Source organism: Colobus angolensis, unplaced genomic scaffold (assembly GCF_000951035.1).
Source record: "Colobus angolensis palliatus isolate OR3802 unplaced genomic scaffold, Cang.pa_1.0 Scaffold72, whole genome shotgun sequence".
NCBI classification, from domain to species: Eukaryota; Metazoa; Chordata; class Mammalia; order Primates; family Cercopithecidae; genus Colobus; species Colobus angolensis.
Genome location: NW_012120932.1, coordinates 6,960,127 through 6,983,449, shown reverse-complemented (window position 1 = coordinate 6,983,449; position 23,323 = coordinate 6,960,127). Strand labels below are relative to the sequence as shown.

General features: G+C 43.3%; 1 protein-coding gene across 2 annotated transcripts in view; it reads left to right on the top strand.

The window, feature by feature from the left end:
* Nucleotides 1-23,323, top strand: part of LOC105501523 (chromosome unknown open reading frame, human C9orf3) — a 355,937-nt gene that overhangs the window by 45,071 nt on the left and 287,543 nt on the right. For both annotated transcript variants that reach the window (XM_011927517.1, XM_011927518.1), the window contains exon 4: nt 16,735-16,888. In XM_011927517.1, coding sequence (XP_011782907.1) covers nt 16,735-16,888 — 154 coding nt within the window. The remainder of the gene's footprint in view (nt 1-16,734; nt 16,889-23,323) is intronic.

Here is a 23,323-nt window from a genome sequence, read left to right as displayed (position 1 = left end):
GATCTGTCCGCCTTGGCCTCACAAAGTGCTGGAATTACAGGTGTGAGCCACTGCGCCCAGCCCACATTTTTTTATTTTTTGAAAGTTACCTGATTTTTCTGTGTACATGGTCTTAGAATTTTTTTTTTAATCTATGTACTTCAAAATTTTCTAGAATGAGTCTAGATGTGGGTGCCTTTCTTTTTAATCAACTAATATAGTATGTATAACTTACATACTATAGTATGTATAACTTACATACTATAGTATGTATAACTTACATACTATATTAGGTTTCTCCAGAGAGACCAAATCAATAGGAGATAGGTAGATAGATAGATAGATAGATAGATAGATAGATAGATAGATAGATAGATAGATGATAAGGGGTTTATCAGGGGAATTGACTCATGTGGTTATGAAGGATGAGAAGTTCCACAACAGGCTGGAGACCCTGGGCTGCTGGTAGCATGGCTCAGTCTAATTCCGAACGTCTTAGAACTAGGTAAGCTTGTGGTGTAGTTCTCAGTCTAAAGCCAAAGGCCTGAGAACCTAGGAGGCTGCTAGTGTAAATTCTAGAGTCCCCAAGGCAAGAGAGCATGTACAGGAGGAGGAGAGTACGCCAGCTTTAGGAGAAAGAGAGGGCAAATCCTGTTATCTCCTTTTTTGTTCTATGTGGGCCCTCATCTGATTAGGTGACCCCACCCACATTGAGGACAGATCGTACCCACTTAGTCCACCAACTCTCAGGCCAATCTCTGAAATACCCGCACAGACACCTCCAGAAGCCATGCTTTACCAGTTCCCTAGGTATTCCTTAACCCCGTCAAGTTGACACCTAAAATTAATCACCATATATATACAATAAATGTGTACTTTCTTTACTTTAGACAATATCATTCTGTCCACCCATGCTGAAGTGCAGCGGTATGATCTCAGCTCACTGCAGCCATTGCTTCCCTGGTTCAAGCAATTCTCTTGCCTTAGCCTTCTCTTGCCTCAGCCTCCTGAGTAGCTGGGATTACAGGTGTGCACCACCACACCTGGCTAATTTTTTTGTATTTTTGTAGAGATGGGGTTTCACTGTGTTGCCCAGGCTGGTCTTGAACACACATGTGGGAAGCGAATGGAGCTAAAAGAAATCCACACATTTTATCCTGTCTGTTGGTACACACCAGACAGGAAGGCCATGAGAACTATAGGGAAAAAAAATTGCAGAATAAAGGTAAAACAAGAAATCATTCTAAGGACTCAGAGGCAGAACAGCGTCAGAAATCAGTTTACGACAAAAACCCAAACAAGATTCGGAAACTGACATTATCATTATGATACAAGAAGATATAACTTCTGTGAAACAACAGTACAAAGCCATGAGGCGATAACAGGCTGAAACGTAAGTGTAACAGATTGAGATTAAAAACCAACAGAGAAGGAAAATTTTTAAAAATGAATGAGTGACAGAAAACTAATGTTAAAATAACATAATGTAAATCTCTGCTACTGAAATTAGGAAAGAACAAAAATGTCACTATGGAAAATCAGTGGCACGAAGTGTAAATAAAAATGAAAAGGCAAGCCACATATACCGGAAGAATATATTTGTAATACATATATCTGGCAAAAGGCTTGTACCTAGAATTATATAATCTTTTTTTTTTTTTGAGACAGTGTCTCATTCTGTCACCTGGGCTGGAGTACAGTGGTGTGAACTCAGCTCACTGCAACCTCTGCTTCCTGGGCTCAAGTGATTCTCTCACCGAGTAGCTGGGATTACAGGTGTGCACCACCACGCCCAGCTAATTTTTGTATTTTTGTTTTGTTTTGTTTTTTGATTTTTGTTTTTTTTTGAGACGGAGTCTCGCTCTGTCGCCCAGGCTGGAGTGCGGTGGCGTAATCTCGGCTCACTGCAATCTCCGCCTCCCAGGTTTACGCCATTCTCCTGCCTCAGCCTCCCAAGTAGCTGGGACTACAGGCGCCCGCCACCTCGCCCGGCTAGTTTTTTGTATTTTTTTTAGTAGAGATATGGTTTCACCGTGTTAGCCAGGATGGTCTCGATCTCCTGACCTTGTGATCCGCCTGTCTCGGCCTCCCAAAGTGCTGGGATTACAGGCTTGAGCCACCGCACCTGGCCAATTTTTGTATTCTTAGTAGAGACAGGGTTTCACCATGTTGGCCAGGCTGGTCTCGAACTCCTGACCTTCAGTGATCCACCTGCTTCGGCCTCCCAAAGTGCTGGCATTACAGGTGTTAGCCACCGTGCCCGGCCTATAAAGTATTCTTATAACCTAATAATAAAACAATCAAAAACCCCTCATGAAAAAAAAAATGAACAAATGACATGAACAGATGCTATTCAAAAGAAGATATAAGAATGTGCAATAAGTACATGAAAAGGTGCTCAACACTGTCATCAGTGAAATGCAAATTAAAACCATAATGAGATAGTATTTTACACCCAGTTAGAGGACTAAAATTCAAAGGACTGAAAATACCAAGTGTTGTTTCAAGGGTGAGCCGCAGCTAGAACTCTCACACATTCTGGTGAGAATATAAAAGGATGCAGCCACTTTGGAAATAGTTTGGCAGATACTTACAAACTTAAACATATATTTACATGATCTAGCAATTTTACTCTTACTCCAAGAGAAATGAAAACCTACATCCACAAAACGATTAATACATGTTTGTTCACAGCGCATTTTCCATAATGACCAAAAACAGTCTAATTGTGCATGGATAAACAAATTGTGGTTTATTCACACAATGGACCACTATTGATAAATCAAAAAAAAAAAAAAAAGTGATACCTGCAACGATCTGGATGAATCTCACAAACATGCTGAGTAAAATAGAGTCACACTGAATGACTCTATTTATATGAGTTGTGAGAAGTCAGACCAATCTCTACTGAGGGAAACCAGATCAAGGGTTGGCTGGAATGGGGTAGGAAGAAATGAGTGCGAGGGCACAGCGGAATTTCTGGGGTAATGGAAATGTTCATGGGGTGATGATTTTGTGAGTGTGTTTATCTGTGAAATCTCATTGAACAACACATTTAAGATGTACACATTTATGGCCAGGCATGGTGGTTCACACCTGTAATCCCAGCACTTTGAGAGGCCAGGGCAGGCAGATCACTTGAGGCCAGGAGTTCAAGACCATTCTGGGCAACATAGTGAAACCCTGTCTCTACAAAAATACAAAAAAAATAGCCATGTGTGGTGGTGCATGCCGGTAATCCCAGCTACTCAGGAGGCTGAGCAAGAGAATTGCTTGAACCAGGGAGGCAGAGGTTGCAGTGAGCTGAGATCGCACCACTGCACTTCAGCATGGGATGCTGTCTAAAGAAAAAAAAAGTACACATTTATTGTATATGTGTAGTGGTTAATTTTAGGTGTCAAGTTGACTGGATTAAAGAGTTGGCAGATACATGCAGCTTCTTTATCTGGGCTCTAGTGTCTTGTTGGCAATTGTCCAGTCAGGTTCTGCTAGAACACATAGGCTGTTTTTCTGCTGTCTCTGTTTGGTTCCCTGACTTGCTGAATTGATTGAGTATATGATACACTGCAATTTCAGATAGGCACTGATAGGTGGCCTGCTCCCATTTCTGCCTGGAGCAATGCGGTTGTGGTAACTCCACCTCCCAAGATGCCATGTGGCTCTCCCCACCCTCCCCTCAGCACGCCTATGTATTTTCTCATTCACGGTGTGGCCCTGCAGTAAAGCCTTGTGTTCGACAGTGTTTCCCAAACTGGAGCATTCTTCTTCTTTTTAGAGGGAAAGGTCTCATGATTTACCACAGTTGACTTAAATTATTTATATTAGAATGACATTTCAAAAACTATAGATCTAAGACTAGATATGAACTCTGTGTTCTTACAACTCTTATACATCCATAAAGCCAAAATACAATTACAAACGAAGTGCAGATCAAACTAGCAAATCAATAAAATTCAAATTCAATTTATAATTTGAATTTTATATTGACATATATAAATATAAATTGAATGTACAGATTAATATTTTGCTGAGATGAAATTGCCCCTCACCGTATGAATGTGGTGCTGACGGCTCCATGCAGTTTCTTTTGAGACTGAACACCTGTTCTACCCTGAGCCACACAATAATCCAGTTCTCCACCACTTGTCTTTTATCTCCCTGTAAACTTTTGCTCACACAGCATGCTGTGATGTCGTTGGGCCTTTACTCAGCCAAAAGCATCACCCTTATGTTCTTTTCTCATTATCTCTTGATAATTACCACAGTCCCACACATCCCCATGCCATCATACATGCTCATGCAGATGGGCACTCGGACATCGTTTGGCAGTACTCACATCTGGGTGATTTTAGGGGCCAGCGAACCATGGCCTGCTGGCCAAATCTAGTCCACTGCCTGTTTCTGTAAATAAAGTTTTTTTGGATCATGGCCATTGTCTTTGGCTGCCTTCATGTTACAATAGCAGAGCTGAGTATTGGCAACAAGGTCCTGCAAAGCCTAAAATATTTGTTACCTGGTCTTTTACAGAAAAAAGTTTTCTGACCTCTATCATATTCATCCGTCTGTCTGTTGTTGTGTATCTATTTGAAGGTTATCATGAAAAAATTGAGAATTAACTTGAAAATTTTTATGAAAAACTTTTATACCCCCAGGAATATATCTGTAGACTTTTTTTTTTTTCCCCAAATTCCATTTGAGGACAGAGTAATAAAATAGATGCTTATTGAGATTTGCTTATGTTCACACCACTTACACCTTATATGATATCACAGAACAATCTTTGCCAGTTCAAGCTGAGGGAGAATTAAGCTAGACAAGATAAAAGAACTCTATGCTTAATACTGCAATTCCTCCCACAGACAGGGTTTATCGGAGGACAATCAGGAAATAGTACTAATAAAGCTGTTTGCCAGAACCAAAATGGCTGTTCTGAGGATGGAATAATGTCTGCAAATGTATCTGCACTCCTTAGAGAAAGGGGATGTGGATACAAGATGATGCTATTTCCTTTCCAAGTCATGTTTTCTCGATTGGCAGATTGGTCTCATAGGCCCTCTACTCTGGTGTGCACAATGCCCTTTAAAACGATGAGCTGTCTTTGAAAACATGACTGGCAAAGCGCGACCCAGCAAGTCACAGTTTCCATCATAGTGACACACAGGCCTGATTAGCGCATTTCCCGGGCACCAGCTGGTTTTTCCAAAGATGCAAGGCACCTGGGAGCAGATCACAGCAACAGAAATGACAGCAGCCCTTGGGCAGGGAACAGAAATTAGAAGACAGACCTCTGGGTCCTTGCTTCATAAGGGAAATCATTTCTCCTAACTGTTTTTAAAATGAAGGGTAATGGTTTGGATGTAGGGTGATGACCATTGTAAGAATTCTATTAGCTGAGCAGTTGTTATTCTTTTTTTTTTTTTTTTAAAAAAGGCTAAGACAAGACCATAGATTTAGATTAACTTGCTTAGCTCCTTTATTATTCTCCTTTATTATTAAACTTCCTCAGCATAATGCGATTTGGGCAGAGATGTTATCCTGTGACTTATTGTTGGCCTATTTTCTCTACCAAAATATAGCCAAACTATTGAGCGCAGAGACCCAATGCCTAATACAGTACCTTGTGTAGAATAAGTGTCCAATATGTATTTGTGGAATAAATGTGTTCTTTATAATCAGGGAGAAGTAGTATGCTCATGGAAGAAACATTTGAAACTACTAGTGATAGTAACAAAATCAACTTCAGGGTCATTTCTTCTGGTTTTGCTGCTTAATTACAGTTTCTGCCTTTTTTCCAGCCTCAACAAATTTTAAGAATTGGTTTAGTACATTATTATTTTTCTCTAGTAATTTTTTTGTTTAGTTTTATGGATTGATTGATTGATTGATTGATTGAGACAGAGTCTCACTCTGTCGCCCAGGCTGGAGTGCAGTGGCACGCTCTGCCTGCTGGGTTTACATCATTCTCCTGCCTCAGCCTTCCGAGTAGCTGGGACTACAGGTGTCCGCCACCATGCCCGGCTAATTTTTTGTATTTTGAGTAGACATGGGGTTTCACCATGTTAGCCAGAATGGTCTCCATCTCCTGACCTCGTGATCCGCCCTCCTCGGCCTCCTAAAGTGCTGGGATTACAGGTGTGAAAGTTTTATTTTTATAGAGTCTAATTTAGTATATCCCTGCTTCCTAGAAAAATAAAATACTCTGAGGGCTGGGTGCGGTGGCTTACGCCTATAATCCCAGCAGTTTGGGAGGCCGAGGCGGGCAGATCACGAGGTCAACAGATCGAGACCATCCTGGCTGACACAGTGAAATGCCGTCTCTACTAAGAATATAAAAAAAAATTAGCCGGGCGAGGTGGCGGGCGCCTGTAGTCCCAGCTACTCGGGAGGCTGTGGCAGGAGAATGGTGTGAACCCGGGAGGCAGAGCTTGCAGTGAGCCGAGATCACACCACCGCACTCCAGTCTGGGCAACAGCGTGAGACTCCGCCTCAAAAAATACATTAAATTCTTCCTGCTTTTGTTTTTTGTGGGAGGCCTCGAGTCAATGAGGAAGACTGCCTAATGGAAGCTCTTTCCAGATGAAGGAGAAAAAACATATGAAAGATGTTAAAACTACATGTGCCTTGCACAGGATCTGATTTCATTTTTCTGTGCAAAAGTAAGACGTAGACATTACTTCATTCTGGGCAAAATGCTACTCTCTGGCCTGCCCAATAGACTAGCTCTCTGACATTCTCTTTCTTTTGACATTGTGTGGGAAATTCCAGGAAAAAGCCGAGATCTGAGAGTCCAGACCCTCCTGTGTGCAACTGAAAGCCAACTTTTCCAAATGAGCAGTACTGTTTAGACTGCTCCTGTAGTATGCAACCAGGAACTACGTATGAGGAAATGGTAAATTAAGAGGCATTTAGGAATGGTTATGATTAAGTGTTTTTCTCACAAAGAAAGAATGCAAAGTAGAGACAGCTCCTTGTTTCTAGAACTGGGGAAACTTTATTTCACGCCAAGACACAGACATTCGTTTTAAGCGTGAATGTATTCATCTTTTCCCATTAGAAACCCGCCGGTGGGCCAGTGCTTTCTGAATCTCTGTCAGTTAATTCTTTTGTTTTGTGATTTGTTGTTGACTAGTTCTTTCTTACCCTCCTGGCACTGCGCTTACCATACATGACATATGTGAAAGTCATCATGGTTTCTTTCAGACATTGATGATTCTGGCAGGCATGTATATACTAGTTCTTGTTGCTGTAGATTTTTGTCTTGGACTTGACATTTATGAATGTTCCATGTGTGTAAAGCACTAAAGTTTACCTGTGACCACCTGGAGCAGTATGATTTGGTGTCCAGTTAGCTGATCCAGCTTAAGGGGAACTGGGTCACCTGCCTCAAAGGTCAGAGTGGCTGGTGAGACTTGAATAACAAGCCTGCTGGGGCATGTTCCTTTAGGTATCCCATTAGCCAACAAGGAAAACCTATCGAGGCGCTTGTGTTCAGCAGGTGGCGCTCTTTTACCGAGTTCACAAGAAGGATCTTGAAGGTCGTTCTCTCCTGCCTCTCCCGTGCCTGAGGCGGTACCATGTTGCAGGGGAGGAAACCCGAAGCCTTGCTGGGTAGCATCAGTGCTTGCAAAGTGGTGGCCTGACCTGGCACATCGCCCTGGTTAGGCAATGCTGGTGCCCAGGGAGTCTTACTGTCTCGTTTGTTCTGGTGCCAGTTACAACCCTTGAGCAACTGTGGAGAAGAACTAACAAGAGACAGTCACGCTATGGGTATTCACGAGGGTGGCACTCACTTAGAAAACCGGAAGATGTAGACTCGGCATCTGCAAAGTCCTGAGGGAAAGCTGGAGTTTGCTGAAAGACCCAAGCAGTGGAGAAGGAGGCCAAGAGGGGAAGAGCAGCCAAAATGGGGGGCTCTCTCTCCTTTTCGTGACTATATTATATTTATTGTGCAGATGTATGTATATTATATATTTAAAATATATGCGGTATACGTTCCATATGGTATGTCTATATACACTTACAAGTGTACATGTTTCTGAATATACATATTCCTGTAAACATTGTTAGGCATCTTTAATTTGTGATGCAAAGGTGCTCCAAAGGAATCATAATGTATATAATAGTTTGGACAGGAATCGCTGAAATAAGGAATTGTGGTTAGAGAAAGAAACAATTTTGAGGTAGCAAAGTAGCAGGGGCTACTGAAGGATTGAGGAAAGAAAGATTATATGTGAAATAAAAGCACATATCAGTTTGATATTTCCGAATGCTTCATGCTGTTTTTCTAACCTATAGTGGAGAGGTTGAAAAAGTAAAATGGACGGTTTTCATAGGAAGAATTTAAGTGCCTGTTTTAATTTTCAGTGAAAACAATAACTCTTTAATACAAGAAGTTCCATGTGATGCTTAACTTGGCAGAGCTATGATCTGCCTTTGCCTCTGCACAAGCAGAGTGGTTATGTGTGTGGTTATAGCTGTGCTTTTAATTATATTGAGTAGGTTTATCCAAGACTCACCTAAGAATAGGACACTAAATTTTCATAAATTTCTTATTTAATTTACTGTTGGTAGGCATGACTGGTGTGTAAAAATGACTACCATATCTTGATTTTTCTTCTCTTAAAATTTTGTATGAAAAATGATGATCTCAGTTAGCTAAGTTTCTCACAGGTTTAGTATAAAAAGTTCTCTCTCCTCTCGTGAACTTTACTCCTTCGTGTTCTTCCTCTTCCCCTCTTTACTAAGAATTATTCTTCCTCCTGTGGAAGATAGAATCTTCAAAACTATTCATAGGACAGTTTTAGAATAGTCAATGAAAAAATAATTAAGATAACTGTTTTAACACTCTTTAGTTATGATACTTATTTTCAAAACTAAATTTTATTTATTTGTATTTTTATTTTGGAGACGGAGTCTCACTCTGTCGCCCAGGCTGGAGAGCAGTGGCACAATCTTGGCCCACTGCAACCTCTGCCTCTTGGGTTCAAGTGATTCTCCTGCCTCAGCCTACTGAGTAGCTAGGATTACAGGTGCCCACCACCACACCAGTTAATTTTTTGTATTTTGAGTAGACATGGGGTTTCACCGTGTTAGCCAGAATGGTCTCCATCTCCTGACCTCGTGATCCGCCCTCCTCGGCCTCCCAAAGTGCTGGGATTACAGGCGTGCGTCACTGCGCCTAGCCCAAAGCTGTATTTTATTTTTATTTTATTTTATTATTTATTTATTTATTTTATTTTTTTGAGATCTAGTTTCACTCTTGTTGCCCAGGCTGGAGTGCAATGGCACGATCTCGGCTTCTCGGGTTCAAGTGATTCTCCAGCCTCAGCCTCCTGAGTAGCTGGGATTACAGGCATGTGCCACTATGCCTGGCTAATTTTGTAGTTTTAGTAGAGATGGGGTTTCTGCCATGTTGGCCAGGCTGCTCTGAAACTCCCAACCTCAGATGATCCACCCGCCTCGGCCTCCCAAAGTGCTGGGATTATAGGCGTGAGCCACTGTGCCTGGCCCAAAAACTAAATGTTAAGCTACCTCTTGTGATTTGAAAATTGATCCATTTCAGGTTCTATTATAGCTACAAAAAGCACGGTCATCTAAGGAAAATTTCAGTCCTGTTGTGGAGGTGAAAATGTCTATTTGGATCTTGTAACAACTGTTATTGTCAATACGTCATATGATACGTGTATCTTACTAGTGAGACAACTGAAGTATGAGAGTTTTTCCCCTACATACAGTCCAATAGGAGAGAGTGATGTAGGGGCGTTAGAGAACTCTGGTCTCTTTCTGAGGAGGTCAGAAGGCCAGCGTTACAGAATCTGCCCAGAAAGAAGGGCAAGCTGGGTGGCGACTTGTGCCTGAAGTTAAAGAGTGCTGTTTCCTCTGCTTCCCTTCCTACCACCCGTCTCTGTTAGTCTTGCTAATGAATCCTGGCCTGGCTGTGAAATCATCCAGTGGCGTGAGGGGTTTCTGGCCTCTGCAGAGGAAAAACTCTGGGTTAATTCAAGTACAGCGTGTTCTCTTTGTTTTGCAGCTGGTGTGGCCGAGGGAGTCTAGTGCAAGTGGATTGAATCAAAAGGAAAATGAAGGCATTCACTGTCTGTTTCATCAAGGATGGCTCATTTGAAGTAAACACCATTTAAATAGTCTCCAAATGGCCCATTCTATATGAAGTCATACAGGATGCCCCCTTTAGGCTGTCGTTCTCCTTTAAATGGATCGCTTTGTGTGTACTGTGTTTTAATGCCATTCAACCTTAAACCCCATATGTGGGCCTCATCAGGTCGCGGTTTTCAGTACACATGTGGCAACCATACCTTCAGCATTCTTTGCCTCTGCCTTCAGAAGATCAGCCTGAGCATCAAGGGTAAAGCTGAGAGCTTGCAGATGAAGACTACAACAACAGCAGATGGTGACAAGCAGCTAACGTTTCTTGAACACTTACTTTGTGCCAATTATATGCCTAGTGATCACTCTGTAGATTATCTAATTTCATCCTAACTTAATCCTCACAGCGAGATACTGTGATCATTCTCTTGTTACACACGAGGAAACCGATGCATTAGAGAAATCAAGTGATGTGCCCAGACTGGTAAATGCAGAGCAGGGACTCGAACCCCGGCCGCCAGGTTCCAGAGGTGGAACGCAGTGAATGGACATATCCAAAAGCAATACACTCTCATGAACTGTCTTGCAAGGTAGGCTTATTCCAACCAAGAGACAATCCCGAAATGATTTATCTTTGTCTTGGGAATGCATGCTCTGCTTTCTGAGGCAGTATTTCCACCTTATTCTTTGCAATTTTTGTAGGCTGATTGGAAGATAAGGTTAGGTGCTGTTCCCTGTGGCAGTGGGCAGTCTTCACGTAAGATTGGGCTCATTGGAATAATCCAGCAACAGACAACTCAAAAGAGACTTTTCTACCAAGTGAGGATACTAGAAAGTTCCTCGTAGCGGGGAACTGATGAAATCGTCTCCAGAGCGCTAGCTGCGCCCCGTGATCTCGGCGCTGGCTCTAGCATTCAACCAGGATCCAGGCAAGGAGCCCAGGGCCAGACTCTAGTGAGAAGCTTCTGAGAAGAGTTCGACCAGGGTCTTTGGGAATTGGGTTTCTGGCTGGTTCTTATTTGGCCTAGCCAATTGATCTGCCCTGATTTGACTGTCATTTGGTATCCAAGAAAACCTTTTTGCTTTTAAAAGCTTGCAGACTGAAACAGTTGATTCCAAATGAGCTCCACTAAGTAGAGGAACTTTAGGAATCTAAGAAAATAAAAATAACTTGTGTGCTGTACAGGAGGAAATCATCTTGAGCACTTAAAATATGAATTTGGGTGATATTTAAAAAACGATTGTTTTATTTCCATTATTGAATTTCAGAAAAGACTGTGAGGAAGCAATGACAGTTTTAACATATTTTTATTGGACTCACCTCAGGTTCCGTTACCACTATTGCTATCTCACTCTCTAACTCTGGGTCATTTAAGGTTTCTGACTTTTTAATTGCTAATCTCCATTTCTCTCCCCTGCCACGTCCCGCTGTGACTTCCTGTGGCCTCCCCATGTCACCTCGAAAGTACAGATGCTCTGATCGCGGTGCTGGGTTGTAATGGGGTTGGGTGCTCTCTGTGGACTTCTGTGGGCCTTGTACAGGGATCTAACAAACACCTCCTACTCCATTAGCAGTGTTTCCTCTTGCAGGTAGTTTCGTTTCTGCTGTTTCCACAGGCATCATCTTGCCCATGGACTAGGTGGATGGCGCAGGAACCAGACAGGCAGCAGCAAGAAAATCAGGCCACAATTTCAACCAAATGTAGGGAGAACGCTTGTGGTGCCTGGTGCTTCATTCTTAAAAGGATTTCTTAATAGGCTAGTGCCTGCTCCTTCTCTCTCAATTGCTTCTTCTGAGTTATATTTCATCATTTTAATAGTACCTCAGTACCAGACATGTTATTCTTTTTCTGTTAAGATTACCTTTTACTTAATTGATTAGTTCAATTATTTTGTATTAAAGATGCAATATTTAAAGAGTCAAGTAATTCTGATGGGTTTATTGTAACCATTTTCCCAAGCAGCAGTCCTTTGTAATCTCCATTCCTCCATTTTTCCTGCTTTTTAGAAGTAACCACTTTCACCTCTTTTGGCTGATTCCTTGATATTTACCTGCATGTCCTTCAATAGGATGCTTTATTGTTCAGGGCTGGTCTTCCCACTGCGGCAGGTAAGCAATTTAGCTGCCCTCCTCTCTCCCGCAACTTCATCATACACAGGTCCCCTTCCTAAAATCCTGTCTTCTCAGTGTAATTAATATCATAATGCTGATTAGATCAGTATTCTTCATTTATAGTATTATTATTTCTGACATAGGGTCTTCCTCTGTCACCTGGGCTGGAGTGTGGTGGTGTGATCACAGCTCTACTGCAGCTTGACCTCCGGGGCCCGAGCGATCCTCCTCCCTCAGCCTCCCAAGTGCGTGATCACAGGCAGGCACCACCAGTGCACCTGGCTAATTGAAAACCATTTTTTTTTGTAGTGATGGGATCCCCCTGTGTTGCCCAGGCTGGTCTTAAACTACTGGTCTCATGTGATCCTTTTTACCTAGGCCTCCCAAAGTGCTCGGATCACATAGGTGAGCCACTGCATCCAGCCTTCATTTATATCATTATATTTTTGTGTGTTATTAAGAGCTAAGCCTTGTAGCAAAATTGTGGCTTTATTATTATTTCTGTACATGTTAATTTTTTTCTTGGATGGAGTTACTAATTGTCTTATGCTTTGTTTGTTTTTTTTCCCATTTGCTTGTGCTTTTGGATCTTGATTTTGCATTAGCGGCTTTCTAAGGATACCTGGAAGCTTGTGTGCAAGCATTCAGGAGCAGGGAACTGAAATACGAATTGGAAGCTGTGAATACATTTGGAGGGCTCGTCAGCCATCAGCTTCACCGTAGACTGATTTCTTAAGCTAGTCCCCTTCTTTCAGTCTCTTGCCTAGACAGTGAAAGCCTGGCTGCCAGCCTTCTGGAACAAAATAAGGGAGGATGGCTGGTGGCCTCAGCATCCTATGTGCATGTATTCATGTAATGCCATTCACTTGCCTTCAACTGTGCCATTTCTCCTCCAACGCCACAGCTGCCAGCTCAGAGGCTCTCCTTTTAGTCTTTCTAGAAAATAAACTTCCAGTTATTTGTTGGGGTATGTGTGGGATGGGCCAATAGCCCAGGTGTGCAGGGTGGGGGAGAACATCCATGGATCTGGCCACTTCTTAGATGTGCAGCCGGGCCTGCTTAGTTTAGCATTTCCTCTACCCTAGAGCCTTTTGGAGCTTCTAGGGGTAAAATGAGGTGGGTCTTATCTTTCCCCACTGCCAACTTAGGATTCAGGTCTGGATTCAGGTCTGCTGTGTCGTTTGTCACTCTTCCATCTGCATTCTAGCTTCCAATATTCTGCAACAATTGTCTCCTGCTTTATTGTCTCTGTCCTTGTTGGTTCGTGTCTTTAGAATAGAAATTCTTTTACTGTTCCTGAATGGAGTTTGGGGAGGAAGTAAAGGTGGCCTCGGCCTCGTACATTTAAACTTCTCTTTTTACCTGAAAGCCTCACCATTGCTGCTTATTTACTGAACTGCCAAGGGTCTGAATTTTTAACAAGGAAATTCTAATGGTTCTTGGTAAACTCTAACATTTACTTCAGAGAAGGAATGACAGACCACAGCCCTTTGATTAAGAAAATGTGTTTTTTTAAGGTTTTTTTTTTTTTTATACCAGAGCCTTTCAAAAGATTTAGTTCCTTACCCATAACTTCCTCCTTCTTCTTCCATCTGCACGCTTCTTTCTACCTGCTTCAACTCATTATGTTTCCAGTAGAAAATGAAAGTTTTTATGGAGCAGTCATGGGAGGCATTGGGTTCCAGGGAATGTAGGTAGTTACAGGAAGACAGAAAAATGGAGAGGTGGAGTCCGTATAGCCCATCATGTCATATCCATGTCATTCTTTCATCAAGACGTCTGCGACTGTCCCTACCTCCTTCTTACTGTCTTGGAATCATAGCAGTGATTCTCTTTGAGGCTGTGGTTTTGCTTCATGCCCAGTAGGAGCTATCACTTGATTGGCTTCAATGTCTCTGGATTTAATTGTCCCTTTAAGGAGGAGTACGCCTTCAACTTGTTCTTTTTGTTGGAGACCGAGTCTCACCCAGGCTGGAGTGCAATTGCACACGATCTCGGCTCACTGCAACCTCTGACTCCCAGGTTCAAGCAATTCTCCTGCCTCAGCCTCCTGAGTAGCTGGAATTACAGGCACGTGCCATCACACCTGGCTAATTTTTGTGCTTTTGGTAGAGATGGGGTTTCACCATGTTACCCAGGCTGGTCTCGAACTCCTCACCTCAAGTGATCCACCCGCCTTGGCCTCCCAAAGTGCTGGAATTACAGCCACAGCTCCTGGCCTACCTTCAACTTCTTAGTCAGCTACAAAGAAAGGGATCTCAAGAGTGGCCATTTTGGTTCCAGAAGCAGGGTACAGCTTCCAGGCAAGTTGGAGAGAATGGCTGGCTCTGGTGGGTGTCCACCAGTTCTGACCATGTCCCTTTGTGTCTCTCTTTCAAGTAACTCCCTTCATGGCTTCCAAACTTGAATCTCACCAAAATATTATTTATTTTTAACTAAGTCCAGCCTTCCTGAGTTCAGAATTTGTTTTGAGATAGACAAAGGAACCATGTACATGGAGATCAAAATCTAATCTCTATTCTTGGTTTTTACTGGTAAAGCACTTTTAAAAATGTCATGTTAGGTCTGCCGGCCAGTAGGGGCATGTTAATATTTCAGCTCGGAATTTGACATCCAATCACAGACCACATTGGACAACCGTAGGCCAATTTGGTCAGTGATTGGATGTCAAATGTGTTTAACCCTCTAAAACTTAAAGCAAGAAAAAGAATAATAGCTCTTTCTATGAAGGAGTTTGTGAAGGAACTGAAAGAGATTTATGCTAACAGAAGTTCCTCCCTATGGGAACATGAGGAGTGGAGAAATGTGTTCCATAACAGAAGGTGATATCCCATAGCAAAGACGTTGGATCAACTTAAATGCCTATCGATGTTAGACTGAATAAAGAAAATGTGGTACATATACACCATGGGATACTATGCAGTCATAAAAAAGAATGAGATAATGTCCTTTGCAGCAATATGGATGGGGCTGGAGGTCATTATCCTAAGTGAACTAACACAGCATCAGAAAACCAAATACTGCATGTTCTTACTTACAGTGGGAGGTGAACACTGAGTACACATGGATACAAAGAAGGGAACAAGAGACACCAGGGCCTACTTGAGGGTGGAGGGTGGGAGCAGGGTGAGGACAGAAAGGCTACCTATCAGGCTGGGCACAGTAGCTCAAGCCTGTAATCCCAGCACTTCAGGAGGCCAAGGTGGGAGGACGGGTTGAGCCCAGGAGTTCAAGACCAGCCTGAGCAACATAGTGAGAACCTGTCTCTCTAAAAAAAAAAACAAAAACAAAAAAATTAAGCTGGGTGGGTGTGGTGGCACATACCTGTAGTCCCAGCTACTTGGGAGGGTGAGGTGGGAGAATCACTTGAGACAATGGATATTGGGTATACAAGAGGTTGAGCCTGCAGTGAACTGTGATCACGCCACTGCATTCCAACCTGGGCAACAGAGCGAGACCCTGTCTCAAGAAAGAAAAACTACCTGTTGAGTACTATGCTTATTACCTGGGTGACGAAATAATCTATACACTAAACCTACTCCCACCCTGCCCCATGATGCAGTTTACCCAAGTTTGTTATACAAACTTGCATCTGAACCTAAAATAAAAGTTAAAAAAAGATGATATCAATTCTTCTTAAGACACATGATTAATGTATAGCAGAAGCTCAGAAAAAATACTATGTTAAATCAGGTTGTGTGACACATTCAGATTTCGGAAATGTGAAAGTCATTTTCACATCTTAGAAATGGGGGGAGTATAGTGTTATACGTTATGAGCCATTCATTCCTTTGGTAAAAAGCCTCTAAGGTTTGGACCAAGTGGAGAGTACACCCTCAACTGGAATGGGGAGCCCCAGCTCTCATCCCAGTCCTGTTACAAACCAGTTAGTTAGGAGTCCTTGGCTCCGTTGAACCTCTACACCTGCTTTTCATCTGCTCAGCGAGGAGTGGAAGACCAGCTAAACAGATAAAAGGGACTAAGGGTAAGACCTGAACTCCCACAGCTAATTAATTTCAGAGTGGGCGTGAAAACCCAAGTGTCCCCCTTCCCTAGTCTCATGTGTTTTCTGCTATATTGAATTTAGATTGACCTGAATTGAATTTGGACAAGATAGTTACAGCACAAAGCAATCATTGCTTTGCTCACTCTTTCACTCATTCAACTGGTATCAATTGAGCATTTTTTAAATGCTAAATACTGTGTTGGATGAATGAGACGTATTCTGTCTGTAGGAGCATACAGCCTGCTGTGTGTACAGCTGAGAGGGACCCCTGCACTACTGTCCTCACGTGAAGGGCTTTAGACTGATCCGTGGAAGAGACCAGACCTTCCTAGTTGCCTTGAAGCCGTCATCCCTGCTGTGCTTTCCCTGAGACCTGAAGTAGTGCCCTTTCTGCTGATGTGACCGACCGCCAAGAGTTGGCTCTTACCAGCTTATCACAAAAGCTCTTCAAATGCCGCAAGAGAGGAAATCACACAGCAGAGCCCAGAACCATATACTGGCCTCATTATGGTTCTTCTCTTCCTGTTTATAGGGTGCTCAAGCTGGTATTACTACGTAACTATGCCAATGCCAGCCTCCACCTTCACAATTGCAGTGGGATGCTGGACAGAAGTGAAGACGGAGACGTGCTCATCGGCTGATTTGGCAACAGAGAGACCCTTCTCACCTTCTGAGGCTGACTTCAGGTTTGTGTGGGGGGACTTGCTGGGAAGGAAAAAAAAAAAACACTTGAGGGAGTGGTATGATGCATTTCTTCCAAGCACTGGGAATGTGAGTCATTCCTGCTGAGAAACTAAACCAAAATAGGATTAATCAAAGCAGGAAAAGCCCTGTTAGAAAGGAAAGAGAGGGCTGGGTGCAGTGGCTCACGCCTGTAATCCCAGCACTTTGGGAGGCCCAGGCGGGTGGATCACGAGGTTAATAGATTGAGACCATCCTGACCAACATGGTGAAACCCTGTCTCTACTAAAAATACAAAAAAATTAGCCGGGCGTGGTGGCGGATGCCTATAGTCCCAGCAACATGGGAGGCTGAGGCAGGAGAATGGCTTGAACCCGGGAAGCAGAGGTTGCAGTGAGCTAAGATTGTGCCACTGCACTCCAGCCTGGCGACAAACTGAGACTCTGTCTCAAAAAAAAAAAAAAAAGAAGAAGAAGAAGAAAGAGAGGCTGAGCGTGGTGGCTTAGGCCTATAATCCCCCACTTTGGGAGGTTGAGGTGGGTGGATCACGAGGTCAGGAGTTTGAGACCAGCCTGGCCAACATGGTGAAACCCCATCTCTACTAAGAATACAGAAATTAGCCGGGCGTGGTGGCACGTGTCTGTAATCCCAGCTATTCGGGAGGCTGAGGCAGGAGAATTGCTTGAACCTGGGAGGCGGAGGTTGCAGTGAGCCGAGATTGCGCCACTGCACTCCAGCCTGGCGACAGAGCGAGACTCTGTCTTGGAAAAGAAAGGAAAAAGAGTTGAGAAGAAGAGATGTGAGCCTATTATTTATGCAGAAAGAGAGAAGAAGGTAAGTATATATGAAATCCTATGAAGTGTGCTGAAATATTTATATGTGTTTGGCTAAATTCAAGGAATCCTCAGATTCAATGCCTCCTCTCCTCCCACACCTTTTAAGTTTGGTTTTCGGTGCTTATGTGGTCAAAAACAAAGCTTCTGATGGATTACTTTCTAAGCTACTCTGCTGTGTTGGTTATACCAACTGCTGTCAGCGGTGCACTGTGGGGCAGCAGCTCCCCCAGTGGGGCTAGTCGCTGCTTTAGGAGCACAGGACACAAGGAAACTGACACAAAGCCGTTGGGTTAAGGGAATCCTGCTTGGTCAGGACTTTGTTAACATCAGTAGTGATTTCTTTTTTTTTTTAAGTATGAACCAGATAAAATCATTTTGAGGCTTTAAAAAATTAGTATAGGCCATTGGATATTTACTGGCAGCCTGTCTAGATGTTCAATGGTTTCTAGCTTTGAGAGCCAAAAGAGGGAGAAGGGGGACACCGAGAAGATGCACAGCACGTGCATCATGCAGCGCTCCTAGGATTTTATACCCAGCTCAACGGAGTCATTTTTCCTATTGACAGACAGTCACTAAGTCAGTACCTTCTGGTGGAGAAAGCCCAGAGTAATGGCAGAGATGTTTCGTTACTCCTTGAAAACCAGCTAAAATATACTCCTAATGCAGATTCTTTTTGTGTTGGTTTTATGTTGCCTTGCTGCTTTTACGAGTACCACAGTAACTGCGGCAGTTGGTCTTCATCTTTCAGAGATGAAGCTATGTTCTCTCTCTTCCGACGGGCACGTATCATTGCCTGCATTTTGCCTTTTTTGGCGGAAGGGAGGTCATTTCCACTTCCTGTTCCGTAGCTTGTCTAGTTTGGACTGTCTTTCCTGAGCTATATGAACATCCTAGATTGCGTATTAGATTTTACTTCTGTATTCTTGAGGGAAGAAGGGAATTGTGGGCAGAAGTGACATACTCTAGTTTCATGTGGAACTTTAATTTCATGTGAGATCCTCCTGTGCTCTCTTCCCTGCAGTAGGATCACACAGGAGGCTTTGCTTTGTAATTTCAGGTGGCCTGAATTTCTGGGTGAGGATGACAGGTGCTCTGGAGAGTCACTTAGATCTGTGGTGGACTTGGTATTAGCAAGAAGCACACTGTTTTCTGTTAAGCCACTGAAACACCAGGGTTGTTTGTTACTGCAGCATATCCTAGGCTATCCTGAATTGATACAGTAGCCATTGGTTGTTGCAAGTCAGAAACTAAGTCTTGATCTAAATGTAATCTCCTTTAGTCCTAAGGATAGGCCTGCAAGACAGATTGGATAGATTATTATTCCCATTTTATAGATAAGGCTATTGAAGCTCAGATAGTAACTTGTTAACATTAATATACCTACTAAGTAGCAATACCTGGATTTATATCCAGGCCTGACCCCAGAGAGAGGTGAGTCAGAATCTTACCTGGAGACTTTAAAAAACTGTATGTAACATTAATGCCTCACCTGGAGTCTGATCTACCTTCCCATCTGGAGAGTCACTGCCATGATTTGAGCCACCATGATTGACGGGAGTGTGTTGTGTTGGAACGGAAAACAGAAGTGGAGAGCGATGCCTTTGAGCCTGAAAGTGCCATTCTTGGTGGTTGGATGTAGCTCTTTGGACAAAGCCACACTTTCCTTATCTATAGAATGAAGGCTTTGTCCATGGCTTCTCAAATTCTCAATGGTGAAGAAGTACTCTTCCCTTTTTCATCTAAGGCCTCAGCATTGATTGATTCTTAGAGGAGCTGCTCAGTTGGAAAATGTGTGCCTTTGGAAGGCTAGGGGAAGGCAAGGACAGACATTTGTTATTTTGCCTTTCTAGCCATATTCCAAAGAGATGTGGGGTTGGGGAGTGGGCAGCAGCCACTGACTCTGTGCTCTCTCCTTCCTGCTCAGAAGCAGCCTAAATGGCTTCTCAGTTTTCTTGCGTCCACTATTCTGAAAGGAGGAAGAAATGGTTAAATCAAATGAAGATTCTGGGATGTCTAAAATTCCTGTCGGGCTTTAGGGGAAGAAGCAAGTACAACTCCTCTCTTGTCCTCCTGAATTCACCAGTTGAGGAACAGACAGAGGAGATAAAAATAAAGGTTTTATTATTGGCAGAAGCTGGACTGAAGGAGCTCAGGTGCATGGTCTCAGTGGGGTTTCTGAGACTCCATTTCCAAATGAGACAAATTTACCCACCCAGTTACCAGCCCAGCCGGACTGCTGCTGGCCTCTGTAACACAGATGCAGAGTCCACCTGACACATGGCAGGAGCAGGTCCAAAGGGCACCCGCTGTGGGCAAGCAGATTCCAAAGAGAAAGCCTGTGTGGCCCAGCCAGTCAGGTCAGCTGGGGAGAGAGGTCCGAGTGCCACTCTGGGGAAGCGTGTCTTCCCATGGTGTTCCTCCCATGCCCCCCTTCCATGTCTCATAAACTATGAGTTTTCCCTTCCTTTATCAGTCTGCTCGTCCTTCAGGAATATGCTGCTGATAAAATCACAGCTTGCGCTTGCTTAGTCCTGCCCTGGCTGTGCGCTTCCTGTGTGCCGTCTTCAGTTGTCAGAAAGTGGCTTTGTTTTCATCCATTACATTTCTGACTCCATGCAAAGTTTGTCAGCAAAGGTGCTCTGAAGTGCCAGTCACAGTGGTGTTTTTTGGTTATGTTCACATCTGGTCCCTTTTGCCTTCCCCAGCACCCGTTCTACTTCAAACCTTCTTAAGACCACCAGTCAAATTCGTGTAAATCCAACTTCCACAGGGGCCTGCTATACCACAGGTTTTCATTTGCCAAAAGTGCTCATCTGGGTTCCAGAAATTTGGCCAAAGTGTTGGTCACTGAACTTTTATGATCAATGTTCATGTGGGTAAAATTATAGTAAGAACATTCCCTCTTCCAGCTCCACTTTCACACATGCTCTAGCCACGCTGGGTGAGCATTTTAGTAAATACATTGATTATAGGGCTTTCAGATAAGCTGTTGAAAGTTTATTAATTTTATTCAGCTGTAGTATAACCTTCTTCAGCCACAGGGGAATCTTTGTGTTTTGTTTCTTTAACCTCTTGAGGTCTTTGTGGGGGCCATACAGTTTAAACATGACACAGAAACTTGGATAAAGTCCAAAGGAACTTAGCAAAAATGATTAAAGGCATAGAAAATGGGCACTACAAAGAAGAAAACGCATTGAGACTGATTATTTGAAAGAAGGATCTGGTGGGGAACAGGTCTTCTTTAGCGTTGTAAAGTATATGAAAAGTTGCTTTGATAGAAAGTACGGCATATTTGAGTCGGTGCTGAATCTATGGAAGACTATTACTTTGTAAAAAGCACAGAATCGGCCGGGCGCGGTGGCTCAGCCTGTAATCAATCCCAGCACTTTGGGAGGCTGAGGCGGGCGGATCACGAAGTCAGGAAATCGAGAGCATCCTGGCCAACATGGTGAAACCCCGTCTCTACTAAAAATACAAAAATTAGTTGGGCGTGGTGGCGGGCGCCTGTAGTCCTAGCTTACGGGAAGCTGAGGCAGGAGAATGGCGTGAACCTGGGAGTTGGAGGTTACAGCCGAGATTGCACCCCTGCACTCCAGCCTGGCGACAGAATGAGACTCCGTCTTAAAAAAAAAAAAAAAAAGTACAATCCCCTGACCTCTTCAGAAACAAGGCGATTCTATGAAGAATGGCTCGTGTGCTCAGTTATCGTAGAGTCATAGTGCCAAAAGAAACCTTAGAAAACGTTTTTGTTTGTGTATTTTTAAGTATAATTAACATACAGCAAAATGTGCAGATCTTAAATGTTCAGCGTAATGAGTTTACGATGTTGTGTACAGCCTAAACCTGACAGAGAACATTCTGTCTCTGCAGTAAGTGAGTAAATTCTCTCATACCCTTTTCTTTTCTTTCTTTCTTTCTTTTTTTTTTTTTTGAGACAGAGTGATGCTCTGTTACCCAGGCTGGAGTGCAGTGGTGTGATCTTCGCTCACTGCATCTCTGCCTCTCAGGTTCAAGTGATTCTCCTGCCTCAGTCTCCCAAGTAGCTGGGATTACAGGCATGCGCCCCCACACTTGGCTAATTTTTTTGTATTTTTAGTAGAGATGGGGTTTTACCATGTTGGCTAGGCTGGTCTCAAACTCCTGACCTCAAGTGATCTACCTGCCTCTGCCTCCGAAAGTGCTGGGATTACAGGCATGAGCCACAGTGTCTGGCCTCTCATATCCTTTTCTAACTATTTCCTTACCTCCTCCAGCAGCCACTTTGGTGAGACCATGTTAAAGATGGGGAAAAAGAAGCCCCAGATACTGAGTTGCCTGCCTTGGTCACCAGTGAGCCCGGCTGAGAAGACAGTGAAGCCCAGGTTTCCTGATCCCTATGTGGGAACGCAGAAGTGGCTTTCCTGTGGCCATTTCCATTTCCATTTCTGTGGGAGCCTTACTGTTCTCACCTGGTCAGAGCTTGATTGCCTTAACGTCCTGCATTTTTTCCCAGGCTTTGATTATAACAGTACTAATTCACACAACTAGAGTCATCTTCATCATCTGAACTAGTGCCTTTTATTCCCAGAGAGACTCTAACTCACCTTGTTCCTGACTGGAAAAGAATATGAGAGAACTTACCATGGAGACGGAATGTTGTCTCTCAGGTTTAGGTTGTATATGATCATCAGAAATTCATCAAGCCAAACACTTTTGGGTGTATCTTTGGCTACCTCAGTATTCTCTAACTTTCGGGTTCTTGGCAGCAAGAAATCATCTTTCCCTGTGCTGTGTTTCGAGGCCATTAGAATGACCTTTTTGCAAAACGGTAGATATAATGTAAGCTTATTCCTTAGCTGTGTCCAGAAGATGCCTGCACATGTCCAGTTTCTCTGGTTTAACATGATCTGAAAGCTTTGCAATAGAGATGATACGAACTGAAATGACGGTAGCACATTATATACCTGTGTAAATACATGAGAAAAAGATATCGTGGTGGTTAATTTAATCAATGGCATTTTTCACTTTTCAAGACCTTTGACCACATTCGTGCACCAGCACAGTACTTGTCATTAGGTGGACATTGCAGCCTTTTTAGGTAAATGTTCACCAGCAGGCACCTTGTCTCACTCTCTCCACAAAGCAAGGTTATCAATCCAGGGACTTTGGCCAGAATTCAATTTCAAGAATTATATTCTTCATGTCCTCTTATTCTGACACGTTTTTATGGGTCTCCATCCATTTTCTTACTCTCCGCTGTGGTGAAATGCCTTCGGTGCTGGAAGCTGTATTCCATGAACCATGCTGGGAGAAGGCGAGGCCTATCTGTACGTAGCCATATGGTCTCCTGGGCGCTAGCCTTGGGGGAGTGAAAGGTACTTCATACATTTGGAGAGGAATTGTTGTGTTCTGCCCATATTGGGACATGCCAGCATCTTCAGATTTTTCATTGTTCACTGTGAACCAAGTGAGCACCTGTAGTTAGAACTGAATGAGTGCAGTGGCTCATGCCTGTGATTCCAGCACTTTGGGAGGCTGAGGCAGGAGGATCGTTTGAAGCCAGAAGTTTGAGACCACTCTGGTTTACAAAGTGAGACGCCATCTCCAGACCCCATCTCTTAAAAA